This window comes from Saimiri boliviensis, chromosome 20, assembly GCF_048565385.1.
Source record: "Saimiri boliviensis isolate mSaiBol1 chromosome 20, mSaiBol1.pri, whole genome shotgun sequence".
Taxonomy (NCBI): domain Eukaryota; kingdom Metazoa; phylum Chordata; class Mammalia; order Primates; family Cebidae; genus Saimiri; species Saimiri boliviensis.
This window is the reverse complement of record NC_133468.1, coordinates 35,766,167-35,779,802: the sequence shown is the minus strand read 5'-3', so window position 1 is coordinate 35,779,802 and position 13,636 is coordinate 35,766,167. Positions and strand designations below refer to the sequence as shown.

At 53.7% G+C, this 13,636-nt stretch overlaps 1 protein-coding gene across 1 annotated transcript in view; it reads left to right on the top strand.

The window, feature by feature from the left end:
• The first annotated feature begins 5,358 nt into the window (after positions 1–5,358).
• The window catches only part of CASTOR2 (cytosolic arginine sensor for mTORC1 subunit 2), a 58,714-nt gene continuing 50,436 nt past the window's right edge, over positions 5,359–13,636 (top strand). Inside the window, exon 1 of the mRNA XM_039460437.2 lies at positions 5,359–5,537. Coding sequence (XP_039316371.1) covers positions 5,425–5,537 — 113 coding nt within the window. The 5' untranslated portion in view covers positions 5,359–5,424. The remainder of the gene's footprint in view (positions 5,538–13,636) is intronic.

Genomic DNA, 13,636 nt, shown 5'->3' with positions numbered 1-13,636 from the left:
CAATGATGTAAGCATGGCTCACTGCAGCCTCAACCTCCTGGGCTCAAGTGATCCTCCCACCTCAGCCTCCCAAGTAGCTGAGGCGTGCATCACAGAAACAGAAAAGCACAGAAAGAATGGCAACTACAGGCATGCATCTCCATGTCCAGATCTTTTTGTATTTTTTTTTTTTTTTGTAGAGACGGGGTTCTGCCATGTTGCCAGCCTGGTCTTGAAGTCCTGACCTCAAGTGATCCACCCGCCTCGGCCTCCCAAAGTGCTGGGATTACAGGTATGAGCCACTGTGCCCAGCCAACAACCATTTTTCATCTGTCATGTTTCTATTGGTTGGCTGGATGGTTCTGATTTCACCTGGGGCTCATTTGTGTGGCTGCATTCATTTAGACAGTCAGATGAAAAGTCTAAGATGGCCTCGTTCACATCTTGGCATGGTCTAGTATTTGGTGCTAGCTGTTGGCAGAGGCCTGGCACAGCTGGAACACCTGGACCTCCTTATGTGATCTTTCTTCCAAGCTTCTTTACAGCAGGATGGTTTCAAAGCGGCTTTCATTCCAACGGGGCAAGTCCCAATGCACAGAACTTAAGAATCACATCTGCAAATACCCCATTGGCCAAAGCCATGAAAATCACATAGCCAGCTTAGAGTCAACGAGAGAAAGACCAGAAAAATGCAATGGTAAGGAATTCAAAGAGGAAGGGATTCTGCCAGGATGGCACCCATCCAACGCTTGTGTCACCTTGGAAGCCGATACCTCCTTAAATTCAGGGCCCAAAGTGCCTCCCTTGCTTCACCCCAATCCCAGCCTGAAATCCTCCTCAGGACTTGGCAACCCAGAGGTCAATTTCCTTAACCCTCCAAAGGGAACTTCAGAAGTCAGTTTCACAGAAATCTTAAGCACCAGATACAGCTGAGCGAAAGCATTCTGCAAGTCAAAACAAGAAGGTCTAAATTTGCAAACTTTGTGATGGTCTGGCTTGATGAAATATAAAGCCCACAGTGCTTTTTAACAGTTTTGGCCAGGTGCAGTGGCTTATGCCTGTAATCCCAGCACTTTGGGAGGCCAAGGCGGGTGGATCGCCCGAAGCCAGGAGTTTGAGACGAGAGCCTTGCCAACATAGTGAAACCCCATCTCTACTAAAAATACAAAAATTAGCCAGGTATGGTGGTGTGCACCTGTAATCCCAACTACTTGGGGGGCTGAGGCAGGAGAATTGCTTGAACCCAGGAGGTGGAAGTTGCAGCGAGTGGAGATCGCGCCATTGCACTCCAGCCCGGGTGACAGAGCAAGACTCTGTCTCAAAAAGAAAAAAAATTGTTTTTTTACCAAGACCCACAGTAAAACATACCTTCATATCAAGTTGTAGTGCACATATGCAGACACACACATGCATGCACCCCTGTACACACATGGACAAAATTAAAGTGCCCTACAGTATAGAAAAGATAATGGCCAGGTGTGGTAGCTCACACCTGTAATCCTAGCACTGTGGGAGGCTGAGGTGGGTAGCTCATGAGGTCAAGAGATCGAGACCAGCCTGGCCAACATGGTGAAAATCCGTCTCAACTAAAAATACAAAAATTAGCTGGGCGTGGTGGCAGGCACCTGTAATCCCAGTTACTCAGGAGGCTGAGGCAGGAGAATTGCTTGAATCTGGGAGGCGGAGGTTGTTGCAGTGAGCTGAGATTCCACCAATGCACTCCAGCCTCAAGAGAGATCTAGACTCTGTCTCAAAAAAGAAAGAAAGGAAAAGAAAATATAATAGTAAGCTACCCATTCTATATACAGCACTGCCATTTTCTAGTCTATTTCAATTTGTTGTTGTTGTTTTTTGTGGGATTTTTTTTTCATTTTGTTGAAGAAACGGTCTCACTCTGTTACCCAGGCTAGAGTCCAGTGAGGCAATCATAGTTCACTGCAGCTCTGAAGTCCTGGGCCCAAGGGATCCTCCCACCTCAGCCTCCTGAGTAACTAGGCACCTGGCTAATTTCTTACATTTTTATTTTTGTAGAGATGAAGGTTCTTGCTATGTTGCCCAGGCTGGTCTCAAACTCCCAGCCTCAAGAGATCCTCTTGTCTTGGCCTCCCAAAGTGCTGGGATTACAGGCATTAGCCACCATACCCAGCCTGTTCAATTTGTTGTTGTTGTTGTTTTAAAATATTTATCGTGCCCTGCTAACTTGATTTCACCATCCATTACATGGATCACAAATAGTCCGCAGATTGATGCTACCTTAGGCCATCCAGAGCAGAAGTCAGAAAACTAGCCACGTCTTGCCTTTAGCCTTGTTTTGTTTCACCTGCTTTTTTATTTTTTATTTATTTATTTATTTTGAGGTGGAGTCTTGCTCTGTTGCCCAGCCTGGAGTGCAGTGGCATGATCTTGGCTCACGGCAACCTCCACCTCCCGAGTTCAAGCAATTCTCCTGCCTCAGCCTCCCGAGTAGTTGGGATTACAGGCATCTGCCACTTCTGACCTCAGGTGATCTACCTGCCTCGGCCTCCCAAAGTGCTGGGATTATAGGCATGAGCCACTGCACCTGGCCAGTTTTTTTTTTTTTTTTTTTTTTAAGAAACTGAATTTTATACAATCAGACAGGACTCCCTTTACCTGTACCATTTCCAACTTTTTTTTCTTTTAGATGGGAGTCTCACTCTGTTGCCCAGACTGGAGTGCAGTGGCGCGATCTCAGCTCACTGCAACCTCCACCCCACTGGTTCAAGAGATTCTACTGCCTCAGGAGAGTGTGCCACCATGCCCAGCTAATTTTTTTGTTTTTAGTAGAGAGGAGGTTTCACCATGTTGGTCAGGCTTGTCTCAAACTCCTGACCTCAACTGATCTACCTGCCTTGGCCTCCCAAAGTGTTGGGATTACAGGTGTGAGCCACGACACCCAGACACATTTCCAACCATCTGATAGCCAACTGCTTCACAATTCTGTGTAACCTGTCTGGCCCCTGAATGTATTTCTGTTTGGACTTTCTAGATCTCTAGATTCTAAAGGCATAGATAGGTGCATTGATGCATTCCACAAACATTGAATGAGTGTCTCTCATAGGCTAGTCACTATTGCTGACAATGGGAAGAGAGAAAAATCACTGCCTGTGTGGAATTGAGACTGTATAGGGTAGAGACAGATAAGCTTTAAAAAAAAAAGAAGCCGGGCGCGGTGGCTCAAGCCTGTAATCCCAGCACTTTGGGAGGCCGAGGCGGGTGGATCACGAGGTCGAGAGATCGAGACCATCCTGGTCAACAAGGTGAAACCCCGTCTCTACTAAAAATACAAAAAGTTAGCTGGGCATGGTGGTGCGTGCCTGTAATCCCAGCTACTTAGGAGGCTGAGGCAGGAGAATTGCCTGAGCCCAGGAGGCGGAGGTTGCGGTGAGCCGAGATCGCGCCATTGCACTCCAGCCTGGGTAACAAGAGCGAAACTCCGTCCCCCCCCCCAAAAAAAAGTGCTGAGACTGGAGGATCGCATGAGGCCAGGAGTTCAAAACCAGCCTGAGCAACATAGTGAGATGCCCCTCTCTACAGAAAGTTAAAAAAAAAAAAAAAAAAAGGCTAGGCACGGTGGCTCAAGCCTGTAATCCCAGCATTTTGAGAGGCCAAGGTGGGTGGATCACCTCAAGTCAGGAGTTCAAGATCAGTCTGGACAACATGGCGTTCTCTACTAAAGATATAAAATTTAGCCAGGCATGGTGGAGGGCGCCTGTAAGCCCAGTTACTAGGGAGGCCAAGGCCCGAGGATCACTGAACCCAGGATGGGGAGGTTGCAGTGAGCCGAGATCTCGCCATTGCCCTCCAGCCTGGATAACAAAGCAAAACTCTGTCTGAAAAAAGAAAAAAAAAATAAAAATTAGCCGGGTATGGTGGTGTGCAACTGCAGTCCCAGCTACTCCAGAAGCTGAGGTGCGATGATCGCTTAAGCCCAGCAGTTCAAGGCTGTAGGGACCTATCATGGCGCCCCTGCACTCCATCCTGGGCAACAGAGCAAGACCCTGTCTCTTAAAAAATAAATAAAAGAAAGAAGTAAAAGAAAATAAAGTGGAAGGGGGATATGCATGCTCTAAGATCTATGTACCACAGATTCCAGGCTTTTCACCCTTTTGTGGAAAGGACAAAGCCTGGGATGTTCCTACGTGACAGATGAGGGCTGAGGGAAGCAGAAGGAGCACTCTGCAATTTCCCCCTAAAAGAGAGTTCTCAGCGTGCCCTGGCAGGTAGATCTCACCCATCACGTCCCCATATGACTCTGCCAAAGGTCGAAGCACCAGGTTCTTTAACCCAGAACACCTCAAAACCAGACAGCCATGACGGAGGGAGGAACCTCTGTGGTCCGAGCACGTGGGCCCTGGGGTTGGAAGTTCCTCCGATGCATTTTGCATTTCCCCCTCATTCAGCCTTCGCAGTTCCCATCACCCCCTCTCCCGCGGGATGGATGGCCACCTTATTAGTTCTGCACACATGACCCTCCCGACCCGACTCCTGGTGACTGTGCCTGCCTTATCTCTTTTCTCTCCTCCCTCACATTTTCCGCTGCAACAAAACCAAACACAGCACCGTGGGGGCTTTCACGCTTCTGTGCCTTAGGACACGCTGTTCCTGCAGCCTGGAAGGCTCCGGTCCTCCATCGGCGCGCCCTCATCCCCTTCCTACGAACTCCCATTCATCCTTCAAAACCCACCCTGGATGTCCCCTCCCCCAGGTCACCCCCCTTTGGCCTGTCAATCCCCTCCCTCTGGGTCCCCAGCACGCTTTTCGGTTTGGCTTCTCTGCACGCTCATGACCGATTGCCCTACATCTCTGCGCTCCCAGACTCGGGCCTCCTCCAGCCCCGGAGTCGCCTGGGTTGCTCCCTTGGCACTCCAAGCGCCTAGTCCCGAGCCTGAGTGAGTGCCAGAAGGCGCACCTAGGCTCAGGCTGGCTCCACCGGCCCCGTGCCTCCCCTCGACCTCCCCCGCGGCCCTGAGGGTGCCCGCGCTCCTGCATTTCCAGTGCGCGGAGCTCGGCCGCCCAGCCCCCGCGTCAGCAACAGCAGCAGCAGCAGCAGCAGCAGCAGCAGCAGCAGCACCGGGGTGGCCCCCACGCGGACTACATGTCCCGGCAGGCCGCGCGCGGGCCGCGCATGCGCAGCGGCGGCCGGCGTTTGAGTGGCAAGTTGTTTGTTACAGCGAACACCAGCTGCTCCCCGCGCCGCGCGCCGCTGCTCCGCCGCTCTGCCCCCCTCGCCCCCGGCTCCCCCTCGCAACTTGGCGGGCCTCCTCCCCTTTGTCCGGCCCGGCCCGGCCGCCGCCGCCCCCCGCGCCCGGCGCCGAGCTCCCGGGTCCCCGGGCCGGCTGTCGGTGCCGGCAGGGCGCGGAGGGGGCGGGGGCCGCGGCTCGTCCCCCCGCGGATGAGCCGCCGCGGACGGGGCGCGGGCGGACGATGGAACTCCACATCCTGGAGCACCGGCTGCAAGTTGCCAGCGTCGCCAAGGAGAGTATCCCGCTGTTCACCTACGGCCTCATCAAACTCGCCTTCCTGTCCTCCAAGACCAGGTGAGCGCGCGGGGCCGGCCGGGGACAGACAAAGGGGCGCACCCCGGGCCGCCGTCCTCGCCGCCGCGCCGCGGAAAACAACTTCGGGCCCCGGAGCGCCCCCGCCCCGCCCCCGCCGCCGCTCCGCCGGCGCCCGACAAAGCCCGAGCCGCGGGGTCCTGGCTCCGGGACCCCCCGCAGCCCCCCGCCCCCCGGCGCGCCACCCCCCACCTCCGTCGTCCCCCCCCGACATCTCCCACCCCCTCCCCCGTGGCAGCCCCCTCGCCGAGATCGGGGGGGAGGGGAAGGCCGGGGCGGCCGCAGTGAAGGATCCGTGAATGGATGAAGGAACGAACGAATGAATGAATGAAAAACAGGTGTGGGGACGCGGCCGTGGAAAAAACAAACTAACGCCCCCATCCCCCCATCCCTCGGTTGGGCCGGCCCCCGTCGCCACGGCGGGGGGAGGGATTCCGCTGAGCGCGGTTACCCGGAGCCGAAAATCATAAAATCATTAGTGGGTGTTTATCTCAAGGTGCCTACGAGGCTTGCTCGCGGACGGCCTGGAATGGAGGGGCAGGAGGGGCCGGGGGGCGGGCGCGCGAGGGCCAGGGAGGGGCTGCGGAGGACGTGATTCTTTTTCCTCAGGGTCCTGGAAAGGGGGTGGGGGATGTTTTGCCCAACCGTGGAAGGGGAGGAGCAGGGGTGTTTATGCATCTGCCTTGAGGCTGGGCTTGGATGCTGCTAGGGAAGAATGGAGTTGAAGGCCTTGGAAGGTAAAAGAGGGAAACGCACGGACGTTCACACACACGTACTGGCGTTTTCCCCATGCCAGGTAATGGTTTGACTTTGTGATCCCGGTGGCTGCTTACACTAGGGTTTCGTTGTGGTTGAGGAGCCCGAGCCCACGGGAGTGTGAGTGCCAGCAAGCTGCTGTAACTTCAGGCTCGTTTGCCCACCCTTGTGACTGTTAAAAAGGAATGATAAAGTTGTTACTGGCCGGTTGTTCGCGGTTTGGGGCGGTGGTGGCTCTCCCTCTGTGCAAAATGAATGAATACATTACCGGTCAAGGTTAGCGTGAGAATGACAGCCCACTTCGGCTGCCCCCTTTGGCGCTGAGCTCAAGGGACTGAGGGAAATCATTCCCTCCGAGCCGGTTATCTGCCTGTGAAAGTTCTTGCTTGGAAATCTCACTTTGATGTGTGTGTCTGAGCCGGGTGTTCAGTCCGGCTATTGTTTGCGAGATGGAGCCAGAGCTGCCGGTGGCATCTTGTTTACTTTCTTCCCCGGCTGCTCTGTAGGGTTTGGAGATTTGGAATCCTTGCCTAGCCTCTGCCACGGAGCCTGTGCTCCCCGCTGATTGCAAAGGGTAATGATTAAACAGGTCATTTGAAAACAAAAGCCAACAGCTTGGATTCTGAACGGCGCCCCCACCCCTCTGACACACAAAGCCCCCTCTGGCTGTTGACACCTTCCAGCCCTGCTTCTGCCTGCCCTCTGCCCCCGACTCCCTAGCCAGGCTTGACGTTCCAAGCCTTGGAGGTAACAGAACAGCCTTGTTTTTCCAAGCCTTGGCCCTCAGCCCTGGGCAGCCCCCTGGCTGATTTCTCGGCCACCATTCAAATGGGGATGATGACTCAGGCTGCGGCTGTGCACAGGGCCCGGGTGCTGGAAGGGAGGGGGCATTTGGGGGCTTCTTAGAAAGGCAGGGAAGGGCAGGGTCCCTCAGCTTCTTCCCCTTGGAGGAGGGACTGGCCTTCCAGCCCCCAACTCAGAGTCCCATGAATAGGCATGTCTCTGGAGGCAAGCCCCCCTGCCGGCCTCTCTGAACACAAAACCTGCCCCTCAGTGGATCCCCCTCCCTCCCTCCCGCAGAAGGCAGCCTGTCCTGTCCCAGGCCCAGGTGACCCAGCTGACTAGTCCAGTCTCAAGATGACTCAGAGGCCAAAGGCCATCCCCACGTCTCCATGGTCTGGCCTCAAAAACTGCCGGAACATTTGTCAAATGCCTGAGGACCTGACACCACAAGCACTCTGAGACCAGATAGTGGCTTCGGATCATGACCAGAGTCCTCTCCCTACCTGCGTGGCTGAGGTGAAGCCTCTCTCCTCTGGCTCAAACTTTGTAAAATAGAGATAGCACCACCCGGCCCACTCGTGGAGCTGTGTGCATGGCTAGGATGGTTGTGGACAATGGCTTTTTAGCAAGTGTTGATGGGTGGCAGCCTGCGGACATAGAGGTTAAGCTGTTTTAAATAATCAGCGTTCCAGGTAGAACCCCCGCCCCCAGATTCTTCCTGCAATACCTGCCCCCAGGTCGTGACCCATAGCCCTGTCACCTCCCTCTCCAAAACCTAAATTTAGCCCAGACTAGCACAGCATGCCCTGAGGGTCCCTGTGCCACCCGTTTACAATTTTGTCAGTCACTTTCTATAGCGTCAAATCACTGACATGGCATTCAAGGCCCTTTGGGATCTAGATTCTGAATCATCATCTTTTATCTTTTCAGTTTTTGGAGACAGGGTCTCACTCTGCTGCACAGGCTGGAGCACAGTGGCAGTCATAGGTGACTGCAGCCTTCAACTCCTGGGCTCAAGGGTCCTCCCACCTCGACCTCCCAAAGTGCTGGGATTACTGCTCCTGGCCTTGAATCCTCATCTCTACCCCTCCCCCAGCAAATACACAATTCCCGTTACTGTCCCTTACACACCTCTGCACCTTTGTGTCTGCCTCTCTTTCATCTGCCTGGAACATTCTCCTCTACCCGCCCCTGGTAAATTCCTGTTCAATCCTCAAGAGTTAATGACAGCACCCTGAAATCTTCCCAAACCTTTCCCTCCGCTCCTTAGCAGACTTAGGTCACTTCTTCCTTCTCGTGGGGTGGAGCTGAGGAAAGGGAATGGCACTGGGAAACACTGTGTGGGGGTGCGGCTGGGTCCAGGGGGCACAGAGATACCTTGCCCCTGCCTCTTCCAAGCCCTAGAGCCTGGTGGAAGACAAGGAAAAAGGCCGTCACTCTGCAGCAGGGTGGAGTCAGGGAATGGGTGTCTGGCAGGGAATGGGTGTCTGGCAGGGTACCTAGAAGGCTGGATACCCACCTGCAGGAGGTGGCACTGAATCTTACAGCTTTTGTCTGTCTGTTTTTAAGAGATGGGATCGCCCTCTGCTGCTCAGGCTGAAGTACAGTGGCACCATCCTAGCTCACTGCAGCCTCGAACCCCTGGGCTCAAGCAGTCCTCACCTCAGCCTCCCGAGTAGCCGGGACTGCCTATGCGCACCACTGCATGCAGTTAATTTTTAAATTTTTTGTAGCGACGGGGGTCTCACTGTGTTGCTCAGGCTGGCCTCAAACTCCTGGCATCACACGATCCTCCCACCTCGGCCTCTCAGAGTGCTGGGCTTACAGGCATGAGCCACTGGCCCTTAAGGACTTTTGAAGTAGGAAACTGGACTTGAAGTTGGAATTGACTACTTGGCAGAGGGGATCTAGACCCCGGGACCCCCAGATACACTCTGTATTGGGAATTAAACCTGCTTGGCAAACAAGCAATCTGGGACCCGAAGATTAAGTGACTTGCTCAGGGGCACGTAAGAGGTGATAGACCCGGGATTTAAATGTGCACATCTGCACCTTTCTGGTGTAAGCTCAGAGTTTTTGCTCTCACAGGTTGCAAGAGATGCCCGGTTGAATGGTTACAGCCAGCCCTTCTGTCTGCAGCACACTGTTCGGAAAGGATTAGGAGCACAGAGCTGAAATGCTGGCCTTTCTGTATTCCCGCCTGCTTGGCCTTGGTGGTTGGGCCTTATTTTTTTCTCTCTCTCTCTCTTTTTTTTTTTTTCCTGGAGATAGGGTCTTGCTCTGTCACCCAGGCTGGAGTGCAGTGGCGCGATCACAGCTCACCGCAGCCTCCACCTCCCAGGCTTGAGTGATCTGCTACCAGGGCCATTTCTTCTCCCAGGGACACTTGGTCTCTGTCACTCCCATCTAGACAGGCTACTTCCCTTTTATTTTTTCAGATGGAGTCTTGCTCCATCACCCAGGCTGGAGTGCAGTGGCGCGATCTCGGCTCACTGCAACCTCCACCTCCTGGGTTCAAGCGATTCTCCTGCCTCAACCTTCTGAGTAGCTGGATTACAGGCGTGCGCCACCACCCCAGGCTAATTTTTGTATGTTTAGGTGAGATGGGGTTTTGCCATGTTGGCCAGGATGGTGTCGAACTCCTGACCTCAAGTCATCCGCCCACCTCGGCCTCCCAAAGTGTTGGGATTACAGACGTGAGCCACTGCGTATGGCTTAGACATTGAACTTCTTAGAGCCTGTCTCAGGTACTTCCTTCCGAGCACCCTGCATACTGCTCCTTTTGCCCATAACAACGTATTATTGGCTTGTCTTTGTGTCTTGCCTAGATTATAGACCTTCAAGTTTTCTGTGTGATTGGACCCACCCCTCCCCGCCACCACCATCACCACAGTACCTACCTGTGACGGTGAGAGCTGCTGTTGACGTTGCCATGTTTTCCAGAGCGGTGAAGACACTCGCTTTGGAGTACAGTGGCAAGGTCACACCGCTGGAAAGAAGCAGAACTGGGATTTGAACCAGGTCCCATCTGCACCGTACTTAGCACCCTGCATTGTAGGCACTTAGTAAATGTCTGTTTGATGGATTTCCGACCCATGCACAGAGTGACCCAGATTTCAGTCCGAGTGTTTGCCAGAGCCTCTTCTGAGTGCCCTGGGGGCTGGAAGAGACGTGGTCGTGGCAGGCGGAATCACACCTGGTAGAAGCAGAGCCCAGGACCCTGCCCCCAGCCTGCTGAACCAGACCTCTGCCCAGGACGGGTGGAGGGACATCTGGGTGTGGCTGGACTAGAGGAGCAGAAGGCCCGAGGAATGAGCTTATTCTCAGCACAAAGCCGGAAGGGAAGAGCCTGTGTAGGCAAACTCAGGTCTGTCCCCTGAGCGTCCCCTGTCCTCTGTGGTAACCCTGAGGCTCTGCAACCTGGCTGAGGGCCCCCTGTGGCCCGCTTCACCTGTCTCACCCCTGGCAGCTTCCAGCCACACCCCAGGATGCCGCCAGCCTTCAGGCCACTGTTCTTTCTGCCTGGAGTAGTACTTCTTGCCCTACCCTTTCTTCCCCTTCCAGATGCCATTTCACCCTCCCTGAGGGAACACTGGGCTCGCTCTTCCTCTGGTAGGGTGGGCTTAACTCAAAAAGATGAGCCCAGGCCCAGTGGCCCACGCCTATAATCCCAGCACTTTGGGAGGCTGAGGTGGGAGGATCCCTTGAAGCTGGAGTTTGAGACCAGCCTGGGCAACAAAGCAAGACCCCGTCTCCACAAAAAAATTTAAAAATCATTCAAAAAATTGAATAGCCAGGCATGGTGAGGCACACTCTGTCAGGAGGTGTGGGTGAGAGGATTGCTCGAGCCCTGGAATTTGAGGCTGCAGTGAGCTATGATAATGCCACTGCACTCCAGCCTGAGTGACAGAGACCCTGTCTCTGAAAAATAATAAAGGAGATTAAATGTAGCCAGGGGCTATCAACAAGGACGCTTCGTGGGTTTTGTTTGTTTGTTTGAGATGGAGTCTCACTTTGTCACCCTGGCTGGAGTGCAGTGGTGCGTTCCCAGCTCACTGCAACCTCTGCGTCCCGGGTTCAAGCAATTCTTCTGCCTCAAACTCCAGAGTAGCTGGGATTACAGGTGCCAGCCACCACGCCTGACTAATTCTGTATTTTTAGTAGAGATGAGATTTCACCATGTTGGACAGGCTGGTCTCGAACTCCTGACCTCAGGGGATCCTCCCACCTTGGCCTCCCAGAGTGCTGAGATTGCAGGCGTGCAGCAAGGATGCTTTGAGCTACAAATAACAAAAAGCCAGGACATAACCAATAAGAAGTTTGAACTTTGTGTGATCAGTTTATGGGTTGGGCTGCTCCAGGCTTGGGTAACTTAAAGTCTTGATGAGGTCATCAGTTTCTGCTTGGCCACCCATGTCACAGAAGCGTAGTCCCCACCGTAATGGCTGGGGTGACTCCAAGTGTCCTAGCAGTCAGGAGGAAACTGAGTGAAGCAAAGAGCTGTTACCTCGAGGGTGTCCCTGAGAAAACCTTTCCAGGGGTATTCCCACCCCTGCACAGACTTCCTCATCTCATTGGTCAGAACTGGGTCACATGAACATGCCTCAGCCTGTCACAGGCACAGGGAATGAGACCATCATGGACCAATCAGGATTCACCACTCAAGGTGGGGCCTGTCCCCTGGATGGATGCTCTCTGCCACAGGGAGGTGGGGGACTCAGCAGCTGTGGGTGGTGGCTGGCCATGTGCGCAGCAGGGCTGAGGCACCCAGTCCCATAGCTGACCTGCCTGGGACAGGCCTGGAGGCTGACTCAGGTGTGAGGGGCAGAGAGATTACTGTTCACAGACTGCTGTGTGACCCCAGATCTAGGTGGAGTCCTGGTGTGCCCCGTCTGCCTGGCTTACCCCGACCCCACTGGAACCTGAACCACTTTCAAAGTCTCCTCGTTTTTTTATTATTGTTATTATGGAGCTACCTCTTTGTTCATTGTGGAGGCAGGGGCTCTGTTGCCCAGGCTGGAGTGCAGTGGCATCATTGTAGCTCGCTGCAGCCTCAAACTCCTGGGCTCAAGTGATCCTCCTGCCTCAGTCACCTGAGTAGCTGGGAATACAGGCATGCACCACCACATGCCTAATTTATTTTATTGTATTTTTAGTCGAGACAAGGTCTTGGTTGGGTGCGGAGGCTCATGCCTATAATCCTAGCACTTTGGGAGGCTGAGGCAGGTGGATCGTGAGGTCTGGATTTCAAGACCAGCCTGGCCAAGGTGGTGAAGTCCTGTCTTTACTAAAAATACAAAAATCAGCTGGGCGTGATGGCAAGTGCCTATAATCCCAGCTACTCAGGAGGCTGAGGCAAGAGAATCACTTGAACCCAGGGGGCAGAGGTTGCAGTGAGCCAAGGTCACACCATTGCACTCCAGCCTAGGCCACAAGAGCAAAACTGTCTCAAAAAAAAAAGAGAGAGACAAAGAGACAAGGTCCCGCTGTGTTGCCCAGGCTAGTCTTGAACTTCTGGCCTCAAGCGATCCCCCCACCTTGACCTCCCAGAGTGTTAGGATTACAGGTGTGAGCCACCATGCCCAGCCAGGCCCCCTCTTTGTAAGGATCTTGGTTGGCCTTGCTCAAACCTAGAGGTCCAGCCAGAGCTGGGAGGGCCTCGGAATCTAGGGCTCTGGTTGTAGAGGTCTGAGATGTTCAACCTGGACAGGGTACCTGCTCGTCTCCCCGTGTGAAATAAGACTCTCTGGGGATTTGGATTTGTTCTCTGTGACCCTGTAAGGCAAACTGGAAACAATGAATAAGTATAGAATAATAACAGTGACATCCCAGTACTTAGCACTTAAGGAGGCCGAGGTGGTGGATTACTTGAGGCCAGGGGTTCAAGATCAGCCTAGCCAATAGGGTGAAACCCCATCTCTACCAAACATACAAAAATCAGCTGGGCGTGGTGGCAGGCACCTCTAGTCTCAGATACTCGGGAGGCTGAGGCAGAAGTATCGCTTGAACCTGGGAGGCGGAGGTTGCAGTGAGCCAAGATCGCACCACTGCACTCCAGCCTGGCAACAGAGTGATACTCCATCTGAAAAAAGTAAATAAATAAAAGTGAAGGGGTTGGAGAGAAGGTGTCGGGTAAGGTCGTTCATTATCCCAAAATGTTTGGAGATAATGGTACAGCATCCTCTTTTTAAAATTATTTTTTTTTATATTTATTTATTATTTTGAGACACCCAGGCTGGAGTGCAGTGGCACGATCTCGGCTCACTGCAACCGCCGCCAGCCAGGTTCAAGCGATTCTTCTGCCTCCGCCTCCCAAGTAGCAGGAATTACAGGCACCCGCCACCACATCCAGCTCATTTTTGTATTTTTAGTAGAGACTGGGTATCACCATGTTGGCCAGGCTGGTCTCAAACTCCTGACCTCAGGTGATTCACCTGCCTCGGCCTCCCCAAAGTGCTGGGGCTACAGGTGTGAGCCGCTGTGCCTGGCCTAGCTGCGCCCTCCTTTTGCCCATGAAATGCTGTTATCTTTAAATTCCATTC